Consider the following 22,612-nt stretch of genomic DNA (forward strand, 5'->3'; position numbering starts at 1 on the left):
ATTGTACAGTTTTAAAGTGTGACACGAATACAACACTGAGATATGCCAGCTGCGCAACCCTTCAACCATTTTTCAATTTGGCGGTTGTAAATTGAGCTGATTTGTCTGGTATTGGTTTGGGATATAGTATTGTTAATTGTATATTTTAATGTTTGTGTCTTTTAAATTTGTTAAAATTCAGTGGAAAGTTTACAAATATCTTGATACCAGTAAAAGTTAATAAAATAATATGAGTGCATTTGAGGTTCGTCAACATCTTGACCAAAAATTCGAATCGATCTGTTAAATATTTGTTAATTTGTTTTATAAAGGTGGTGGTTACTCCAACACGGCCGAAATGCAAAAAACGCGTGGAATCTCGTGAGCCGACTGATGTTGTAATGGCCCCATTCTCTGCCAAATCAATTGTGCAATTCGAGGATGTGCCCATTGGGAAAACGGCGCGTCGTATTCTACGCGTTGTTAACCCTTCAACAGAGGATATAGAGGTAAACAATACAATATTATATATGAATATTTGCGTTTCCAAAGAATTTACTATGACGAGAAATACAAATGGATGGCTGGGATTTAGAATAGCATCTCCCGAATTCGTGGTAAATATGGGTACGCACGGATAGAGTAAGTTCCCCAGATTAAGAAAATGTATACATATATTTTTATAGTTCCGCTGACTTGTGGTTTTTGAGATATTGAATTGAAGTTCTTTTTGTATAATTTAATATAAAATAAATGTGTAAAAACGAGTTAGTGAATATAAAAGTTAAACATATAATTGTGAAATCCATTTTAAAACGGAGAAACACACACTTTAAACTGTTGAATTTTTGAACTTGAATGAAAATATCGCAAAAGCCGTAAGTCTATGCCAACTATATACATATATATACATATACTTTCTTAATATGGACAAACTCCTCTATCCGTACATACCTATTTTAACCCCGAATTCGGGGGATGTGATTCTAAAACTTACCTAAACATCTTATTCACATTTATTTGAATCAATGTTTTTATTATTTGTTTAGGTAACAGTCATTAGGTCAATAGATGCTGAATATAACATATCAATGAATTGGACTAAAACTACGGTTCCGCGTTCGAAAACTGTCGAGATGGAGATGGTGTGGAGCCCTTTGGAGGAAGTTGCCTGCAAAGAAATATTGCAACTTCTCGATAATAGAAATTTCCGTAAAGATGTTATGGTTATAATGAAAACTCGCATAACTAATCCTGTTAAGGTACGTGTTAAAATAAACTTTTATGTAATTGTGGCGCTTAAAAATAGGAAAAATATATACACATATTTACCCAGACATATGAATATGATATGTTCATATAAAAAGGTGGTTGAATATGCACCTAAAAGGGGTTGTTTTAATAGTATGCTCTCATGTAAAAGTTGATTCTTAAATGCATCAAGCATTAACCAATGTTTCCTTCGTAAAGTTGTTAAAACAGCCATATTTAATTGATCTATTAAATTGTATCCAGTAAACAGGACTTATTGGACATTTTATGTTAGTTGTCATTCGTTAGTAGTCGCTAAGAAAACACGATTTTTGGTTTGGATTTAAATAATAGTTTTTGAATAAAAAGAAAACTAACTTTTGTTTTATTTAATAACAACATATTCTTAAATTTTTTTTTCACATAGCACGATTATCATATAAAAGAAATTTGTTTTTAGAAAAGCTAAAACAAAATTTAAAAAAACATGTTTCAAGTAAAATAATTTGTTAATATTTATTTTTAGACTGTGCGTAAATTTCCAACAATCTCCACCGGTAATAACGGCTATGTGAGAACACTGCGGCTAAAATCTCCCACAGGAACTTCAAAATCTCATAAAGTAAATTCAACACATACGCAATTACGCAAATCAGGTCCAACGATTACTCAAAAGCCCATTAAGCCCCGCACAGCTCTATCCACATCATACACACGTGCTGCCCCTCCCAGATCAGCATGGGTAGATTGCAATAGCAAATTACGTAAAGAACAGAAACGTGAAGCTTTTGATGAAATAACTATTAACTTTACTCATACATCGCCTCTGACTGAACAAAATATATACGCACGCAGCAAAACTATGAATGCAACTATAACTTCCATTTCGTCAACGAAATCTCCAGTACTCATTACTCACAAAGAGAATGTCAGTCCTTTAACCCCAAGTAATGTTATTGAAATGTTCGATAATATCAAATTCACACCAATAAACAGCGATGCTGTTAAAAGTGGTGTTGGAGGAAATCCCGATATGGATAATCTAGCTAATTGGCCTACCCCAGTAAGCATTGATACTATGAAAGTAAATTTATCAACATTGCGGCCTCGGCGTTTAGCGTCGGCAAGTGACACAACTGATGTGGTTGAAGATACAAATACTACTCGGATGACAGTTCAGTTTCATGTGGATCCAAACATTCCAGGAAATGCAATTTTAACAAATAAAACTTTTGAAGTTAAAAATGAAAATATTAATATGTCAACGGATGCTCTCGATGCCTCCGTTAGTTATGGTTTGACACTTAATAAAACAAGTACGATCAGCACAACACCCAAGTCTCGACCACTAGCAATGATAGAAGAAGAAGACGGCATCAATTGCGGAAATGGTGAAGCCGAAAAAACATACGTAAAAAATAGGGATGAAAAAATTTCTGAAGCAAGTCCTGCCCGTGGAGAAGAAGATTTGATGCGAGATATAAAATTAGTTGGTACGCCATTGAGGAAATATTCGGAATCAATGAAAGATCTTTCATTACGCTCTCCAAATAAACGCTACTCTGCGAGTCAAGGTTCAATGCCGAACCTTAATGAAATGGAGACTATACGTTCCATCGAACAAAATCGGTATTTTTATAATCGTGTTCAATCACAAGATGGTATAAAGATGTCCGTTATTCAGGAACAAAATGTAAATAATGGGACGCCACAATATAGGAATGAAGTAACTGTTACAGAAACTACCGATTTCGGTCTAATATCTCATGCAGATTTAGCTTTCAATCAAAGTGAAATTTTAGCGCAATCAAGTCGCTTTAATTTAAATGAAGTTGGTTTGAAATCGCGAAAGAGCAGTCCAGTCACTGTTTCTGGCAAATGGCGAGATTTACGAGGTGTATCACCAAAATCATCCAAAACTAAACTAATTGAAAATTCTCCCTCAAAATCAAATAGTCACAAACGAAATTCCCAGAACTTATCTAGCTCTGATGCACAAAGCAACGAATCGTTGACCACAACTTCAAGCGAAAAGTCAACAGCAAAAACTTTTTTTACTTCTGCTCCGTACGTAAGAGGTTCTCCTAATAAAAATATGAGCCTAATTCTAGTTTCTCCTCCAAAGCGACAACGCGTCGAAAAAGAATTTGCTTTTGAGCGACCATTGGTGCCTTATTTGTCTCGTTCGAAGAATTGGACCCACACACAGGTGAAAAAAGTAAGAATTATGAAACCCGCCACACCACAAAAAGTAATGCCACCAAATATTCAACCTTCAGCCATATCACGCGAAACAGAAAAATTATATGATCCAGAGTTATATCTACAGTTCTGCATCAATCCCGATCCTTTTGCTGCTAGTACAACTTGTGACCCTTTTCTCGCTTGCACAATGTATTTAGACGAAACAGCCGTTCAGAGGCATCAACATGATTTTAAAAAGTGGTTAAATGCACTTGTTACAATACCGGCTGATATGGATGCCAATAGCGATGCTAAAATCGATGTTGGTAAACTTTTTAATGAGGTGCGTCATAAGGAACTAACATTAGCACCCACCAAAGAAGAGCAGTCTATGGATTATCTTGTGCAACACCGACTTGAGGTTGTTCGACGTGCTGCTGTCTACTTGTACCTAAGCGATGAAGTTCGTGAACCTTGTTCTAAAGTGGCAGTGTATGTAAATAAAAATGCTATACGTATACGAAACGATAGAAATTTACACCTTGATGTAGTGATGCAGCGCTACATATTGGAACTGTTGCTTTGCTTTAATCCGATGTGGCTGCGTATAGGCTTAGAAGTTGTGTACGGTGAAAAAATTCATTTGAGGTCAAATAGCGACATTATTGGACTGAGTACCTTTATATTGAATCGGTTGTTTCGGGACAAACTTTTGGAAGAGAAATATTCACGTGCATATTCACTATCTGACGAATATGCGGAGTATATCAAGAAGTACACGTTGACTAAAATGCTTTGTTTGCTACTGTTTCTTGATAAAGCGAAGCAAAAACGCATTATCAAATACAATCCATGTCTCTTTGTCAAAAAATCACCTCATAAGGAAACAAAAGAAATTCTATTGAAATTCTCATCTGAGCTACTGGCAAATATGGGTGACATAACACGTGATTTGAAGCGTCTGGGTTACGTCTTAGAGCATAAGCAATGTTTCTTAGACGAATTTAATTACGCATTTCAAAATCTTGCGGTAGACCTAAGAGATGGTATAAGGCTGACACGTGTAATGGAGATCATATTGCTGCGCGAAGATCTGACTAAGCAATTGCGCGTACCTGCCATATCCCGCTTACAACGTATTTATAATGTAAACTTGGGAATGCGGGCACTGAGTGAAGCTGATTTCAAATTGAGCGGCAATATAAATGCGGCAGATATTGTAGATGGGCACCGCGAAAAAACGTTGTCGCTGCTCTGGCAAGTCATCTATAAATTCCGCTCACCGAAGTTCCATGCGTCAGCGCGCGTTCTTCAAAAATGGTGGCGTAGCAGGTGGTTGGCTGTATGGGTAAAGCGCCGTATACGCGATAAAGAGGAGCACCGTCGACAAACCGCGGCAATCACCATTCAAGCATATTACCATGGTTATATAGCTCGCAGGTGGCTAAAGTTATATCGTCAGGAACGTGTCGCAGCCGCAGTGGTGTTACAGAAATATACCAGACGTTACTTGGCGCAAAAGAATTTTAAACGTGCAATTGTTGCCGTTCGCAAAATTCAACATTGGTATCGAGGTTGTGTGCTCGGTGTTTGCTACCGCCGATACTATACAGTTCTCCGCTGTTGTACCATATTCATTCAGCGCTGTTACCGCCGTCGTTTATTGTCAAAAAAATTATTACTAGTAGCCAATGAATACCAAATATTTCTCGAAGAAAAACGCGTTAATGCAGCTACATGCATACAGAGATTTTGGCGCTCCTACTGTGCTACAAAGCTGCATCGCAATGCATTCCTGAACCTGAAATTGAGTGCACTCATAATTCAGCGAAAATGGCGAGCAGTAATTGCTATGCGACAGCAACGTAAGAAATTTTCACTTATACGCGTCGCTGTTATATATATACAGCGATATTTTCGTGCAAAACGCTGTATGTTGCGGCAGCGCGCCGAATTCATACACTTGCGCACTTGTGTTATACAGCTTCAACGACGGCGCCGTTCCATTTTACATATGCGCGCAGTGCGCGATGATTATAAAGTGAAGCTCAAAGCTGTGCATATCATTCAAACTCACATCCGCGCTACTTTAATGATGCACCAAGATCGCCGGGCTTACCAAGTGTTGCGTAAAAATGTCTGCAAAATGCAAGAGAGATATCGGGCTGCTCAAATGATGAAATTGGAAAAAAGAAATTATCAGCGCATACGAAACAGTTGCATTATCATACAGCGCAAATGGCGCGCCACGATTTTAGCGCGTCGGACGCGTGTCGACTTCTTGACGATACAATACTTTGCTACCGTGATGCAACAACGCTTCCGTGCCACACGTCTCATGAAGCAACAGCGCACGGAATATGCACAACTGAAGGCAGCCGTAGTCAAAGTACAACACAGATACCGTAGCCTCCAAATTATGCACCATGTGCGTTCGAAGTACCATAGTGATCGTAACAAAATTATACAGATACAGCGACATTTCCGTGCAACAATTGAAATGCGATTGACGCGAATATCGTACCAGCAAAAAAGAAACGCCATTACATGTATTCAGAACTGGTACCGCTCCATTGAGCGGACACGACAACAACAGCAATCGTATATCCGCTTGCGAAATTGTTGCATTTGTGTGCAGCGCAGATGGCGGGCACTGCAGCAAGGTCGTCGTGTCCGACAACAATATCAAAAACAAATATTATGTATTATTTTCATACAGCGTCGTTGGCGAGCCACCTTGGTGATGCGGAAAGAACACGCTGACTTCCGATGTAAACGTACCGCTGCATGCCACATACAACAGTTCTACCGATCTTATCGCGAATCTTTAGTAATACGTGCACAGTATCTACTCATGCGTCGGTTAGTCGTTTGTATGCAACGAAAATACCGCGCACAACGCAGCATGCATGTTGCAAGAAACGACTTCTTGTTACTGCGTCGCACAACAATTTATTTACAGCAAAAGTATCGTGGTCTTCGTATAATGCACCAACAGCGCTCCGAATTCCTTTTTGTCCGCCGAATAGTCATACATTTGCAGCAGAAGTTCCGTGGTAAACAAAAAACTCAACGGCAACGTTTAAAATATTTGCAATTACGTAACACTGCTATTGGATTGCAATCCCAAGCGCGTGGACTACTTGCACGCTGCCGCCTACAAAATCTGATGACACCTGAAATGGTGGAGGAACGTCGTCGGAGAAGAGCGGCCAGTGCGATACAGCGGTTCTGGCGCGGTTATCGTGTACGTAAGTGCTTCCAGAGCATGCAAATGCGTTTGATTCGTCGAAACATGGCGCTGTGGAAGAAAACAACTCAAGCAGCGAACACGCTCAGTCACAAAATTTCGCATGCGGTATGTGTTCTTCGCGATCATTCAAGCGCATCGGAAATACTACATGTTCTCATATGTTTGGGTAAGTTTGACTGCACGAAGTTCGAAATAGTATTTTTTTTCTGGAACACTCTAATTACTTCGTATTTACTATTGAAATACACAATGGAAGAATAATTCAAATTCATTCTCCTATTGAGTGAATCCAACTCGTTTTCTATTCGAACAAGAAAACGATATTTTAATTAAAATAAATGCGTATGTATATTTTAGATCGTATTTCTCGTACTGTGCCGCACATTCTTATGAATCAGTCTGACTTCGTATCGACTTTCTGCTATGGCGTCATGGCACAGACAATCCGAAGTGAGGTCGATAAACAACTAATTCGTTACTGTAGTCGAATTATTTTGAACTTGGCGCGTTATAACAGCACCACAGCTAATACTTTCCAGGAGAGCGGACTTGTTACTATAGCCCAAATGCTGTTACGTTGGTGTGACAAGGATAGTGAAATTTTCAACACTTTGTGTACCCTAATTTGGCTTTTTGCTCACTGTCCATATAAACGCCTCGTAAGTTCAGCACTAAATTGGTAAAAAATGTAATTATTTCCTAATTAACTCAATTATATTTACACCACTTAGATTATTCGCGAGTACATGACCACTTCAGAAGCTATATATGTGGTACGTGAGACTAAAAAGCTGGTGGCGCGAAAAGAGAGGATGAATCAAAATCTGCGTAAACCTGTTGGATCAGTACGTGCACAAAAAACACAACAATTTCCCAACAATTCATTACCTAGCCTCGAGCCTGATTACGGAGTCATACACTCCAAACCTTACACATTCGTTTCATCCGTCTTCGCATTCGACATGCTGCTAGCTGAGTTGGAAATTGAAGTTTCTTAATATTGTTTAATACCTGTATTTATGTAGTCTAGACTTTGTCTTTGTTTAATGTGGGCGTAACCCCGCATTATTTTTAGGTCTGTGTTTGTATGAATTTGTCACGTCAATATTTGTTCTTTGTTCATTATCTGTTTATTTATACATACATATACCCTAGATTATGCTATTTATATGCATTCGCTTAACTACTGCATTGATATTCGTAATTAATTTACAAAATCTGAATATGTTAATTTACGGTTTTGTCAATATATAAATTTACCTATTGAAATTATTTTGTATTTTATTTGTAAGGTATAGCTTGCACACGTAGGAGATGTTCGAGTCTTATTCACTGCGGCAATATAGCAAAGCGTGTTGCAACATGCGTTCAAGCAATTCAAATTTTGACATTTTTTGAGCTCAAAATTCACAAAATCGACATCAGCAAAGTTTTTAATGGAAGAAGAAACGTAGCCGAAATCGGTGTTTATTTTAGTTTATAAAAAAATAATATAATTTATTGTGTTTCAAGTACATACTCGAATACTAAAGCAAAATATATTACTTTAAATGTCTTTCTCCGCCAAAAATCAATTTTAGATTTCCACTTCTCAAATGAATGCCGCAAAAAATATTTGCATTGATTATATTAAGAATCATCTCGGCGGGGTTGCAATATTGGTGCAGTTATTTGCTTGCTCGAACATTCTCGTATTTAAAAACAAAGTTAAGAATTTCGGAAGAAGTGGTTATACTTAAATGGGACAAGGAACACCCCGTTTACAGAATTATATGAAATACATGATTATATCTAAACGGACGATCACAATGATCTATCCTCCAAAAGCTAGTTAAGATACTCTTTAGAACAGATAAAACTGACTTTTTGCATACTAAAGCTTAGCGATTACTTAAGAAAAAAGTATTATATAATCGATGAACACTTTTTATTTACGTTAACGTGTAATTGCGAAAAGAGGATTTGCGTAGGAACTTAATTGACCCCTACATTGCGAAGGTATTAACTTATTTGTTTACTACAAATGTAATTGTGTAATTACCTATTAGCCAATTAGATAAACGTTTTTTTCTCTAAACGCTTGTATTATTTACGAATTAAATAATTTATGCAAGTGTGTGCAACAAAAACAATTACATACGAAAAAAGTGTATCAATTAAGGGATGAATTCTTGAAAACAATTTGTTGACTTTACTACCTATCTATCAAAGGAATTATGTTTGAGTAAAACGGTATTTTGAGATCTCGGAGGATGCAAATAAAAAAATAGTTCATTAAAAGTAAACATCAGGTTAGGTTAGGTTAAAATGGCCAGATGTCACGCCATTCTGCCTGCCAGTGAAGTATTCGTCATACAGGACGTCAACACTTTTTGCGAACTTTCAAAGCGATGTTATCTAAATTTGATCTCCGTCCAGTTTAAACTGCGAAGCTCCTAGATATTTAAGACGAATTCTAGATAGTGGTGGACAGAGGCATATGAGGTGTTCCAGCGTCTCCCTCATGCCCACTTCTAGTTACTTATGCACATCCGTCTCGCATGATGATGTGACCTGTCAAGAGGCCAACAACCGTCCGGCAGTCCTTTCGAGATCTTGCAAGTTTTTCTACAGGGCTCTTGCACTTGATCTTAGCGGTCCTGCATGTACTTAAGCATTCCATCTCGCTCTAATCCACCTGTATATTCGCGAGGCAACTCGAGCTCTGTGTCTGCAATGGGGGGTGATTTGACTCGTATTACGCCATTCACTGAGAGGGAGTCGGTGAAGGTTTTAATGGCTCCACTGTGAATGGCGGTCAGTGCCTGTCTGAAGTTAGTTGCGTCCGAAGTCTGGTCGGCGTACTGTCTAATGTCGTCGACGTAGTCAAGGAAGGACCTCTTGATGTTCCTAGGAGGCAGCTCCGCTACAAGCAGGCGACTACAGGGGTGGTTTCTGCGAAAACATCCCAGCAGAAACTGCTTGGAGAGGAGCTCGTTATGTTCCTTGACCGGAAGCATACGGGCCTCACTATGTAGGTGTTCGATAGGAGACATCAAGAGGCATCCAGTGATAGTCCGGAGTGCAGTGTTCTGACAAGTCTGAAGCTTCTTCTTCTGCGTGTCACTGCATCCAGGCGACCATATTGCGGCTGCATAATTAAGGACCGGCCGGCCGATTGCCTTGTATGTTGCCAACAACGTTTCTTTGTCTTTTCCCCATGAGCTGCCGGCAAGCGACTTGAGGATTTTGTTGCGGCTCTGTACTTTGGCAGTTGGCAGACTGTCCAAAGTGACGCCTAAAATTTTAGGGTTGTTTACTGTCGGAATTTTTGTGCCATCGACTGAAATGTTCAGGTCCAGTCTGTACTCCTTCGTCCAATTTGTGAAGATGGTCGCTGTGGATTTGGTGGGGGAGAGTGTTAGGTTCCTTGCAGAAAAGAAGCGAGAAAGATCGGAGAGGTAGCCGTTTACTTTTGAACACAATTTGTCCTCGTGTCCCCTGCTTACTGAGCTATGCCCGAAGGTATTTGTAGAGAATTCACCTAACGCCCCCAATCTTGCCGCTGATTTTGCTGCATAGCATTCCACTACAATGACGATTGGTTGCCAGTTGAGTAGTAGAGGGGTAGTCGGATGCTTCCACGACTCCCTTTTGGCTTTGCAAATTTCTTTTTTATAATTCTTTCTTATAATATAAAGATGTACATATTACCTCCAGCAGTGTTCATCATCGGTCATCTTGGCCAGTTTGAATAATTACTTAAGACTACGCCTACGTGACCCGAGCTCCTTGTTCCGCCATGTACTGGAGGACACGCGATGCAATACGCCTTTCTTAAAATATAAGTGAGCGTGACGATCCTTTAGTTCAGAGATTAAGTCACATTCCTCGATTCTAATTAAATTCCCTATTACTCTCTTCCTGTACAAATCCTAGTTAGTATTCTAAGGATTCCTGAAGATTACACTTTTGTTAAGGGCTGAAAATTCTACTTGATATTTCACATACCTATGGTCACAAAACGAGTGTTTACGAAACACCTCCCAATCTTCGCATTGATTATTTTGCTAGCTTGCATTGTTACATCAAGTTCTCCTCCGAAGTTCCACTAGTGGCGCAAGGAGTAGCGTAACATCCTTGCCATCCTTTACGGCAACTACAGTCTAGTCAAAAGTAAAGATTGATATTACCTAAAAGGGTTTCAGTCTGAATGTCATCGTTAATAATCAAAAATATTTAATGTTTCATATGAAGTATAAATACATAACTGTAACATAATTATATTATTTATATATATATTATATTATATATATAATTTCTATTATTAAATGAACATACATATGTATGTAATATTTCGAAATTTTCTTATCTAATGTTATAAAACCTATGACCTCAAGTACTAGGTATATTAATGCAGATATTGAACATTTTTTACGTCAATAAAATAAGGAAATACTTTAATAAGTCTCATATGGTACCGAAATATACATAAGACATTTCGTCAAAACGGAACTTTTTCTTTGGACCGTGGTTTGTTCAGTTTAAAATTCGGAAACTAAACTCTGGAACTCTCTTATTACTAGAAGTGAAAGAGTGTTACATTTTTATTATAATTCAAAAATACAAAGAAATTTCCAAAAATAAACTAGTATATATATGTACATATATGCTATATTTACAAGTATATAAGAGTTAGAAGTGGCATTTGACTAATCTTTAGTCGTTTATGTAGATATGAAAACGAATAAATATCATCAACAGTATTTATCGAACTTTTGTTGGGCACTCTTTGCTCATGTCACGGTACGAGGTAAACGCGGTTAATCCAATTGATTTACTGTTTCGGTGTTACAGACATCATATAACGGCAATAGTATAAACATACCTGTGATTAACTGATTACATGGATACAAATTAGCTAATTCAGTCAATGTTTCTGAGTATCTGTCAACTTGTCTGCTAGCGTACCTTTTTGTGAGTATGTGCATGTATGGTGGCAGATATCAATGCAATCGATAGTACATTGATCCAGGCTGCAGTTGACTTTCTGCTCATTGTCAAGTTCGATGTCGATACGAACAATACTTATGTTCAAGTATATTCTAATTAAAGACTCTTTTATAGGTAAAGTGATATCAATATTGACTTTTTGCTTATAATAAACTCTTTCATTATTGGGACCATTGTTAGTATTGTACTATTACTTACTTATTAATATAACACTGAGTATAATTTAAATATTTATGAAATTTACCATCTACCAATCAAATTTTGTCTTGTATTCCCATTTCCAAAAAAAATTCTGGCTTGAATGTTATCCCATCCATGCAATATTTGTCTGTGAAAAGTTTGAACATAGTCGTTTAAAGAACTTATAATATCTTTTTCCTATGCGTTATATCGTTACAATACATTGCAGTACCGTTTTAAAATTATACCGGCTATAAAAATTAAATTCCATAAGCTATTGTGGAGGTGAGTATTAGTTTGAAGGAACAACAATTAAGCTTCCCGATTTTAGTTTGGTCCTTCCTGTTAAAATATTTCCGACACTAGTAACCGAAATTGTCTGAACATATGAAAAAATATAGTTCCATTAACATTGCGATAAAAACATTTAACACTGATTTTCATATAATAATACTACTCTTTTACTTTTATTTTATGAGAGTGTCATTTCATAAATGTTGCATTTTTTTATCAAGAATTTGCACCGGATTTTGCAAACGGAAATTATAAAGCCCACCAATTTTGACTGATCTCATAAAAAAATTGATCCCAAATTTTGAAATGTACTCCCATAGTTTCTTTACTAATCAAACTCTTTTAATTAAGTATATATATTTTTAGGAGCAATATTCAAATCGCCTTTAAAATGTTCGACGCCTAAGGAATTAAGAAGCAACAGAATTTAAGAAATTAAATAGGGAAACACTAAAGCAAAACCAATTTAACCAATAAATGTACAAATGAACTTAAATTTTAACATTGATTTTTAAAGTATTATATATTCTAATTATATATGTATGTAAACGTACTAATGAATTGATATTTAAATGTTGATTACCTCAGCTTATAATAAATAAAGAATCAAAAATAAAATTGTATTTATTTTGTATGCTGATTAATCGTACAAAAACAGAGAAGCCTCATTAGATCTCTTCTTCGGGTACAAAAGGGGACATGCTCAAACATAAAAATATCAACAGTAGTATTAGTCGCATGTTGCTTTGCGACGAATCGCGGACTTATCCCGGACACTTTCCAATTTTTTGCAGGGGTATTCATTCTTATGGCCAATTCACTAGAAAGTTGTATGTGAATGGTCCTTTACACATACATACTGTATGTAAGTATATATATACATGTATGTATATGAACATATATACATACATACACAAGTACTGATAAGCAACAATTTGCGCGTTTTAAAAATACTAGCTACTTTAAGTATGAAACTCTATCGACCGTTGGATTAGCTGAATCCGTAATGTTTATTGCGGCCCAATATATTTACATACACAGGTATACATATATATACTCATATGTACATATGTATGAATTTGTTATCGCAAAACGTAGCAACGCAATGTAAAAACAGCAAATGCAGCTTTAAATAAAATTAACAATAAAAACCTAATCTACTTATTTAACAATATTGACATATACAAACATGTACTTATGTACGTATATAGGGTAGTTCCCATGGTATTTTCTATTTATATATTTATTAACATATATATATACATATTGTGCTAAGTTATATTCTGATATATTCGCTGATGCTTTATAGTGAAATAATCTGTTTGAATTGAAAATTATGTCATAGTTTCCACATGTGTGGAGTCCAACTTACAGCAATGTAACATAAGGATATCAGGTGATTGGTATACACCAAATTTAATGTTGGTTTAATGTTGGTTTCTGAAATATAGGATTTCGCCTTAAATTTTACGGGGTCATACAGTTCCGTTCGATCCATTTTTAAACTGATTCAAATGCAAGCTTGGTAATCTCACTGTTAAATTTATTGTTTATCATTATTTTAGTAGTTGTGAACGAATCCATTCTATGGGTGATTGAGGTGGTTACGATTTACTATTTTCTCAAAGAATACTTTCGTCAACGCTATATCTTTGCTTTCAAGCTTTTAATATTTCCCTTCACTATTATCCTGATGTTCAGGGCAGATTGCTAGCGGGAAAGAGCTGACCTTTTAAAAAGAATAAGTGATTAAAAATCCATTTATGGTCCACCTTTTACACTGCCAAGGTAAGAATATGATATGCATACATACATACATATGAACGCTATTAGATACGCTACCTATTCAACGTTGGCGTTTCGATGTTTGTGCGCCAGCGATTACTGCTCTGCCCCGATATTTTGCATTGTATTTGCTGCCAATTTCATGCATTGATTCTAAGAATCGCGACGACTGCATAAACAACATCGACACCGGCATGCGAGACATAAACAGAGCTCTGGGCACTGCAATTGCAATTCGGCTGGCACAGTTTCACGCGATCGTTTGTCTCGTAAAGAGCGTTTGTTTCTATCGTCACTTTTTCCACATTTGTTGCGTTCCTTGTGTGTATTGACATCGTATATTTGTTAGAAAAAGCAAAGTTCACAACACAAAATTCAAACGAAAAACTGCATTGCCTTTGACTTATTGTTTACAATCAAATAGTCGCAACAAGGATGTTGCTGCACGATTCAAGGAAAGTGGGCACCTATGACACGGAGCCCGAAAGGATACGCCTACAAATACAACATATTTCACAATGGTTGAAAGAAACCCCTAATGTGAACGCCAATACTGACTTTGGGAATTTGCTGTTCTTTTTACGAAGTTGCAAATATGATTTGGAACGAACAAAGAAAAAAATAAAAAAGTGAGTCTGAAGCTAGTACTAATAATGCAGGAGAAGTGCTTGCGTGCTATTGTCTTATATATCATGATTAGATCATTAGAATCATCGGTATTACTATCATGATGATTGTTAGATTTTTAAAAAATAAAAATCGTTGTACGTAAACAGGTCATTTTTAACCCGAATTGGCGAAACAAACTATTTTCACGCCGAACTGTTGTCGAAGTTTCTGAAAGAAATTATTGTGACATAGTAAATGAGAAATAGTTTAAATACAAATGCATTGAAAATTCAACCAAAGAGCAGAAAAGTCTTGTAATATTTATATACAATACAAAGTTAAAACCTCAATATGAGTTGTTTTTATTTCATATCCTTTTTTCACCTCCTGTGAACTTATGAAAAGTGTTGTTACATTATTTTGCTTTTTTTGTACAATTTAAAACTTTTAATTGTGGCACTAGTAATTATATTTTATTTGTATTGTAACATATAAAAATTAACAAAAAACAGAAGGAAAATCCATAATTACTTGGACTCCAAAAACCCCAAAACTGCTATCTCCCTAATTTATTCAGATATTTCTTATATAATATCGATATTCCTTATATAAGTCATTCGGGTTCGAAACATTATATTTAGTATAATGGATTAGTGTAAGGCTTGAACCGATTTTCGCCATTTTTAACACCAAACTACATTGGGGTTAATAAAACCTTTTCAATATATTGATAATGGCACGTTTATCCTTTGTAGTGAGTAAGCTTAATTTTCGTCAGGAATTTCTACAATTTCTGAACTGTTTAATATACAATTTCACCTATTTTCTCCGCTATTTTAGCTTTAAAGATTACCGAATGATAATAATTTTTATTTTTTTCGCTTAACAGTGTTTTGTTGGCTTAGTATTAATCAAATTGAAGTGATTCTGACTGAAATGTTTGTTGAAACCCATTTACCTACATTGTCAATTAAATGAGTAACTCTATTTTTTAATGCGATTCGGTGATATTGCTTTGTTTTTATAGCTTCTATCAAATGCGTGCGGAGCGTGTAGAATGGTTCGCCAACAGAGATCCCTTTTTACCAGAAATACAAGCACTTCTGAAGTTGGGTGTATTTCTGCCAGTCGACGGTGTTGATTCAAAAAATCGTAAGGTGGTTATAATACGTGCTGCTGCACACGATCCAAAACTTCATTCCCAAAATAACGTTTTCAAGGTAAAATGAAATAAAAATATAAAAATTAATGAACAAATGTAATACAAATTTAATTACTAGGTCAGTAAAATGGTATTAGACTTACTACTAAAATTTGAGCCAGATAATTGTGGACAAGGTATTGTGGGTATTTTTGATATGACGGGCGTTCAGTTGGGCCATGCTCTGCAATTGAATCCGAGAATGATAAAACATTCTGTTGAAAGTTGGCAAGCTTATCCATGCCAACCAAAGCTCTTGGAGTTTATAAATGCGCCGACGCACGTGAATATCTTTCTGAATACTTTCAGGTAACTAAATTTATAATTATTAAGCCTGTTTTTATACTATATTCTTTTCCACAGATTATTTATGACGCAGAAAATGCGTTCTCGCGTTGTTGTACAAAAACGTTCAACTACAGTTGAGTGTGCTGAATTACCGAGAGATATTGGAGGAAACGGACCTAGTTACAAGGAACTTGCTGCGAAATGGAAACAACTAGTGGAGGATAACATTAACTTCTATCAGGAGTATGAAAAATACAAAAGTATATTGCCAACTTGAACCAATTTCGTAAACCGTCGAGAGGAGTAATGGGAAATACCACTCGTTCGCATTCATTCCTCTTATATCAAATACTTTGTGTTTTATTTAGTATTTAGCATTTAGCAAAATTATATTGATTAGGATTAGTAGCACTTAAAATGGCACTGTAATAACTATATAAAACCTCTTAAAATGCTAGTGTATATATATGCTTTCACACAAAAAGTAAGATATAATTAAGTTTAGATTATTTAATTTATTGCATACGCATACATATGTAGGTATATGGGTAGTATTTCATACATTTTAATTCATATTTTTAATTGGTATATATTTTATTTCTAAGCTGTAAGATTACATTGTTAATATAGATATTTTTAAATAAATGCTGTATATACTTGTATGTGTATAAATTAAGTATGAAAATATATATTTCTTAATTTTTATTAATATTAGAATTAAATTTACATATGTGTATCCTTTTCAAATACACATCTGTGTATATAGTGTGATATACTAAATTAAGTATGAAAATGAATGTACCTTACATACAAAGTCTTCTTGGTTCGGAACCTTTCGCACAGTAATATTCGGAAATAAAAGTATATTTTCACGAATCTGCTAGGGAGTTTTCGACAAAATTTAAACTAATCTACTTGATTTACCAAAATATCCCACGCTCATACTTTGGCTAGACGCTTTACCGAGTTTGTCTTACTAGTTTTCTCTTCATAAATGTTGGAAGATTTTAAATAACCATATCTACATATATATAATATAAGTGCATTTAAATGTACCTGTTTATGTCATTAGTTAATTATATATATGTTTCCTGTCAATATATGTTTTTAATTTACTAGAAAGGACTTTATATAAAATGCAGATTTGCAGTACAAAATTTAATCGCTTATATTTAGCGTTAGAGGTTGTATTTAGTTATTTTCTAAAGTTTTATACATTTATTCTAATGGGGTTAATGCATATTCAGCTATTGATTATTTTTCTTTGCACACATGCATGTAAGTACAAAACTTTATTAAGGGTCTAAGACATTATCCATGCAACTATTGCTTTATTTCACTTGTGGTTGCTGAAAATAAAATTAGGAGTCAAGTCTTATTGGGCCCTTTTATTCTTTATTGTTTCAATATCAATGTTTTCGTTCCTCCAACACGAGACAAAAGTTAACACTTAACTTCAAATAGAAAAGGTTATATCTACATGTACGTACTTATGTATGTATACGAATGGCCCTAAAACCTTGCTATTCTTTTTATATATTTAGATTCTGATTTCTTGAATTTTTGCATTCATTTTTATATATATATATTATTCTTAACTCATTTAACGATAAATTGATAAATATTCGATAATATGGCGCTAGTGAGTAATTTTAATGTCGGCATATACCTATTTATCATACTTCCCACGACAGTCGGGTCTAAGTAACCGGAACGGACCCTGACTTTTATCCGGCCTAGGGCTATCAACTCGATTTCATTCCTCGAAATTACTTCAGAAATGTTTTCTGCCGCTACAAAAAAAAATAACAACATGATAAATCCTTACTCTGCTCCAATGATTTAACAAGCTAATTATTCACGTTTGTTTGCATTTATTATATGCGAAGTGTTTGCATTAGCTCTAAGTGATTACATTTTTAAGTGTAATTTTAAGAGAACCTTAAAACTAGTATTTTCAAAATAAATCTTAAAGCAGCAACTAATACTAATTACAAATGAAATATAATTGTTTATTGCATTTGTCGCTGTAAAGCCACTTTAAAAAAAGATTATTATATAAATATTTATATTTAGAGAATAAATTAAAAATTCTAGCTTTGAATTATAGTTGCAGTAACAATGTAGACTGCAGTATATATTGTACTTGTTACACACTAGCGCTTATATTATTCTAATTATAAAAATTAAATTTCACTCTTTGTATCGTTAAATTAAAAATCGTACGAGGTTACTTATAGTTTTGAAATTATTGAATATATAAAATTCAATTAAAAGATGTACGAAACATTCAACATATGTTATTATTTTCAAGGTGTTCGAACTATTTCTAAATTAATGTGTTTGTATGTATATTAATGTTGTTTATCGAAGAATGTGTTTCTTAATAAGACGTTCACACTCAAAACTCCAATTGCATCCCGACTTGCAATGAATCCTATATTTGTCTCTCATCTTTAGCTGTTAACTTATCAATAAGTTCTTGCAGTGGAGCTAGTTCGCGCCGATCAATTAAATTAAACTCTTGAACGAAGAATATAAAGTGCTTAAAGGATGTATTCAAATGTGCCTCTTCACCCAGAGTTACGACTTCCGAGAAATGTTGATGGTATATATGTGCGTAAACACGAAATAAACGTTTTAGAATAGTTTTCGCTATGCTGAGAAAATTCTTTGGAAACGGTATGCCTATTTTCGATGGGAACAGCGTCTCATCATCTAGTTGGTCTTGCACCCACGTCATTAGGTAATCAATATACTTAGGTGCACTGCATTTAATAGGCTTCTTAACAGTTAGTCCATCCGCCCAATGATATTCATACTTCGGTCCTGCAGACATAATAACACAACTCTCTTCGGTACAAAACTCAGTAATAGTACCATATAGCATATTTATTTGATTGAAGAAATCGACAGCTACAATAGTAATAGACACGTAAATGCATGATAAGCGATAGCAAATTAAAGTCAACTTACTGTTAACAGCGACCCATTCATTAAGGTCTTCTCCATCCGGCAATGCGACAGCATTACGTAAATTACCAGAACCTAAAGTAGCAGCCGCATGTTTCATTAAATCATATTGGTGAGTACCTTCTGGTATATTTTTTTTTGGCTTAAAAGTTTTGCTTGAACGTGACCCACTAAATTAAAATAAAAATATTATTATTATATTCAGTACCATAATATAATATATAACTCGTATTGAAATGATTATACGATTTCTTATTAAAAGGTTTAGCTTCTTTCAGTGTTAAAACATAGATAATATTTGTTTAATTCGTTAATTCCGAGTTTTAGTGGACAAGGAGGAAGTCTTTTTGCATGTGTAGTTATTTTTCGGTTTCGTTCGAACAAACCTTAAAGTGACTCAATACATTTTAATAAGCAAAAAATATATTATATTACCCTCGAAGCGAAAATTGAAAATGTTAACTTAATTATGGCTTAATATTAATTCGTGGAATTAAGAGATTACTAGATTAGCTTGGCGAGTCAATTGGAGCTCTACGTTTGCAACGCTCCTTGGCACTACTTCAGAACGGTATGTATATTTTGTAAGATTAAGGAGTCCGAAATGTCAAAGTTAATACTGAGTATTTCTCTGTTGTTGTTGCGGTTATCTAATCCCCGCTTTGTTGGTAAGGTTGAGGTTGACTGCCATCGAGGGAGAAAGGGGTTAGATGAGTGGGGTTCGTTAGGCATGTAAACAGGTGGTTAGAGTCATATGGGGACTCATTGCATGCTGGACATATATTTGATATGTCGGGGTCGATTCCGAAATTGCGCAAGGATCACTCTAGACTCTCATAGCAACTCGAGCTCTTCCTCTACAATGGGTGGTGGTTTGACTCCAAGTACGACATTCAAAGGAGTCGGAAAAGGTGTTAATTGCTTCACTGTAAATGGCGGCCAGTGCATGTCTGAAGTTAGTTGCGTCCGAAGTCAGGCAGTCGACGTAGTCGAAGAAGGACTTATTGATGTTCCTAGGAGGCGGTTCAGCTATGGTTTCTGCCGTTTACTTTTGAACACATTCGACATCGATTCCATTGCGTGACGTAAATATCGTGCAATCATCAGCGTACCAGGTGATGGAAATTCCCTCTGGTGGTTGAGGGAGTTTCGAAATGTGGATATTAAACAGTAACGGGGAGAGGACAGCACCCTGCGGTAGCCCCTGTTTAATTCTTCTTAGTTTAGAGTTTGGACCTCGAAACAGTACGGATGATTGCCGACCGCTCAGGTAGTTCATAGTCCACTTCCTCAGCTCTGGAGGAAGCGTGGATTGTTCTGTGTCCTCAAGTAGCGTTGTGTGGTTGACTGTGTTGAAAGCTTTCGACAAGTCCAACGCTACGAGGATCGACCTCACAGGGTGGCTATTGGTTTAGGTTATAAATTATATAGGCGTTTATGACGCTAAGAGCTGCGGTGGTACTGTGCACTTTGCGGAAGCCATGCTAGTGGTCTGCTAGACTCAGGTGGTGAGTGAACGTCGCGAGTAGCAAGGCCTCAAACATCTTCACTACTGGGGAAAGGAAATATGGGACGACAACACTCAATTTGTCCGCGGGTTTTCCTGGTTTCAATAATGGGACCACTCTTTCGACTTTCCACACATCAGATATTTGAAAAGTGGTCAGCGACAGGTTGAGAACTTTGGTTAGGAAGCTTACTCCCCTCGAGCATATGTGCTCTAGCATCAGCATATTTTTCCGTCAGGGCCAATGGACTTTGATGATTATGTCTTGTTGATAACTCTCCGAACCTCTTCATCGGTGAAAGTAAGTGGCACGTAGTCTTTTGGCATTTTGCGCAGCGGTCGGATAACACATCGTTTGGCCTTGTCTGTCGCGCACTTCTTAGGGTCCGAGGAAGCATAGCCATCGCGTTGGATTTCAACCCCACAACAGCCGGGTCGTCAATTCACAGTAGTCCAAAACTTACTTACACCGGTGGAGAGGTTACAAGACTTCAGGTGCTCTACCCATTTTGTCCGCTTATGCTAGTTAACCATTTGCCGAACTCCCAAACTGAGATCCCTTTTTCGGGGATAACAACAGCTAAAACAGCTGCTTCGGTTTGGAAATTGGGGAGGAGTTCCGCGATTCTTCCACTGGGGATGAGGCGAGCGGTAGCAGCTGCGATCACCTTGCGGAATTCACGTTTACGTCTGTAGGAATGGGTAGTGGGGTGAAGGTGCTCTCGGTAAATTCTGTGATGCCGACCCAGTTGGCTTTGTTAAAGTTAACGAAGGTACGGTTGTCCACAGAAATAAAGTCGGGAGGTTTCTCGATCGAGATAATTATGTGCAGACTGGGAGTCATGCTGCCTTGTGGTCCACTCCCTATGAGTCTTAAGTCCTGAATAGGTCCTAAGATGACTCCCTCCATTGCATGTGTTATACGTAACCTACGTATAAGCCTTAAGCGCAGCAAAAAATTCCTCCGGGCCGGGTTGGACTCAATGCCAGCACGGGTCAGAAGGATGCTGAGCAACTCTGCTGCAAGGAATTGCTACAGTGAAGACAATCTTAATCTAAAACTCGCCGATCAAAACAGGGTTAGATCGCCGATATAACAGACCTTGGCCGGAAGGATCTAGATTTCTTGGGAATTGAGTATTTCTATATATAATATTTCTCTGTCATTTACTAAAGTCCTTTCATATAATTCTCGCTTTTATTCTTTTACAGTACAGAACTAAGGTTACGTTCAAAGGAGAAAGGTGGTTGAGTACCTGTAGTTGTACTACATAAATAATATAAAAATTAGTTTTTCCTTGTTTTTACGTTGTATTTTGTTACGAGCTATACAGCTGATCAATTTATATAAATAATTGAAACATCTACTTCTATATAAGGAGGTTAATATAGAAACAATACTTACAATAGAAATTCCATGACTTTAACGTTTTAGTTTAAGCGTATTGTACGTTAATAAATATTTAATACAAATACCGTAACGTCGTGTTATGAGATCGATGCTGGTTTTGAAATTTGAAAACTTATTTTCTTCAGAAGCCTCCTAATTTTTATTCACTGATTTTAGATTAAGCAATTTCACACGAGTATTAGAAAATACTGAGGTGGCTTCTGGTTAATACACTTGAGGCGTTGTTGTTACTTGAACAGAGGATAGTGGGGCCCGACCGCAACAATTTACATTTATGTATATTTGTGTGATTTAAGTAAAGTGAGTCTAATATATATATGTTAAAAATGTATCGTCTGCCAATCGGCTCTACTGTTCCGTCGCAGCTGATGGCGCCCTCTACACCTTTATTTAGCCAAATCAATAAAATCAATTTAACTCAAAATTTGATCAAATCTTGTATATAATATGTAACAACTTAAATTCATTTTAATGTTGCTATATTATTGAACTAAAGACGCTTTATTTGCAAAATATTTGTAACACGAAGACAAAACACACCTCACTATTCACTCAAAGTTGCACAGTTGCCACACTTTTAATACATACTTAAAATATTAAACCATTAAAAAGAGTAAAATTTGCCACAGTTACTGAAATCGAAAATAAGACAATTTTTTTTCATTTCATTTCAATTACAATGTTTTCTTTTTTAGAAATTATAGA

The 22,612-nt window shown here is 36.1% G+C and overlaps 3 protein-coding genes and 1 long non-coding RNA gene across 4 annotated transcripts; 2 read left to right on the top strand and 2 right to left on the bottom strand.

Moving 5' to 3' along the window:
* Positions 1–90: 90 nt before the first annotated feature.
* asp (abnormal spindle) lies at positions 91–7,936 on the top strand. Its single transcript, XM_014232689.3, has 6 exons — positions 91–244; positions 312–488; positions 1,029–1,241; positions 1,757–6,833; positions 7,025–7,326; positions 7,399–7,936. The coding sequence occupies exons 1-6, from the start codon at positions 230–232 to the stop codon at positions 7,663–7,665; spliced, it is 6,051 nt and encodes a 2,016-aa protein (XP_014088164.3). The 5' UTR covers positions 91–229; the 3' UTR covers positions 7,666–7,936.
* Positions 7,937–13,328: 5,392 nt separating this feature from the next.
* Positions 13,329–14,064, bottom strand: LOC106616164 (uncharacterized). The gene is made up of 2 exons (XR_001330669.3): positions 13,976–14,064; positions 13,329–13,862 (listed from the first exon to the last, which is right to left on the bottom strand). It is a non-coding gene; the product is annotated as an uncharacterized lncRNA (long non-coding RNA).
* A 289-nt stretch (positions 14,065–14,353) lies between these two features.
* On the top strand, positions 14,354–16,892 carry pinta (prolonged depolarization afterpotential (PDA) is not apparent). The gene is made up of 4 exons (XM_014232690.3): positions 14,354–14,547; positions 15,555–15,747; positions 15,808–16,037; positions 16,092–16,892. Exons 1-4 carry the CDS (start codon positions 14,354–14,356, stop codon positions 16,291–16,293), a joined length of 819 nt encoding a protein of 272 aa, XP_014088165.1. The 3' UTR covers positions 16,294–16,892.
* A 499-nt stretch (positions 16,893–17,391) lies between these two features.
* mats (MOB kinase activator-like 1) lies at positions 17,392–22,473 on the bottom strand. Its single transcript, XM_014232692.3, has 3 exons — positions 21,902–22,473; positions 18,993–19,159; positions 17,392–18,932 (listed from the first exon to the last, which is right to left on the bottom strand). Exons 1-3 carry the CDS (start codon positions 21,913–21,915, stop codon positions 18,454–18,456), a joined length of 660 nt encoding a protein of 219 aa, XP_014088167.1. The 5' UTR covers positions 21,916–22,473; the 3' UTR covers positions 17,392–18,453.
* Between the last annotated feature and the right edge of the window lie 139 nt (positions 22,474–22,612).

This window comes from Bactrocera oleae, chromosome 2 (assembly GCF_042242935.1).
Source record: "Bactrocera oleae isolate idBacOlea1 chromosome 2, idBacOlea1, whole genome shotgun sequence".
Lineage (NCBI taxonomy): Eukaryota > Metazoa > Arthropoda > Insecta > Diptera > Tephritidae > Bactrocera > Bactrocera oleae.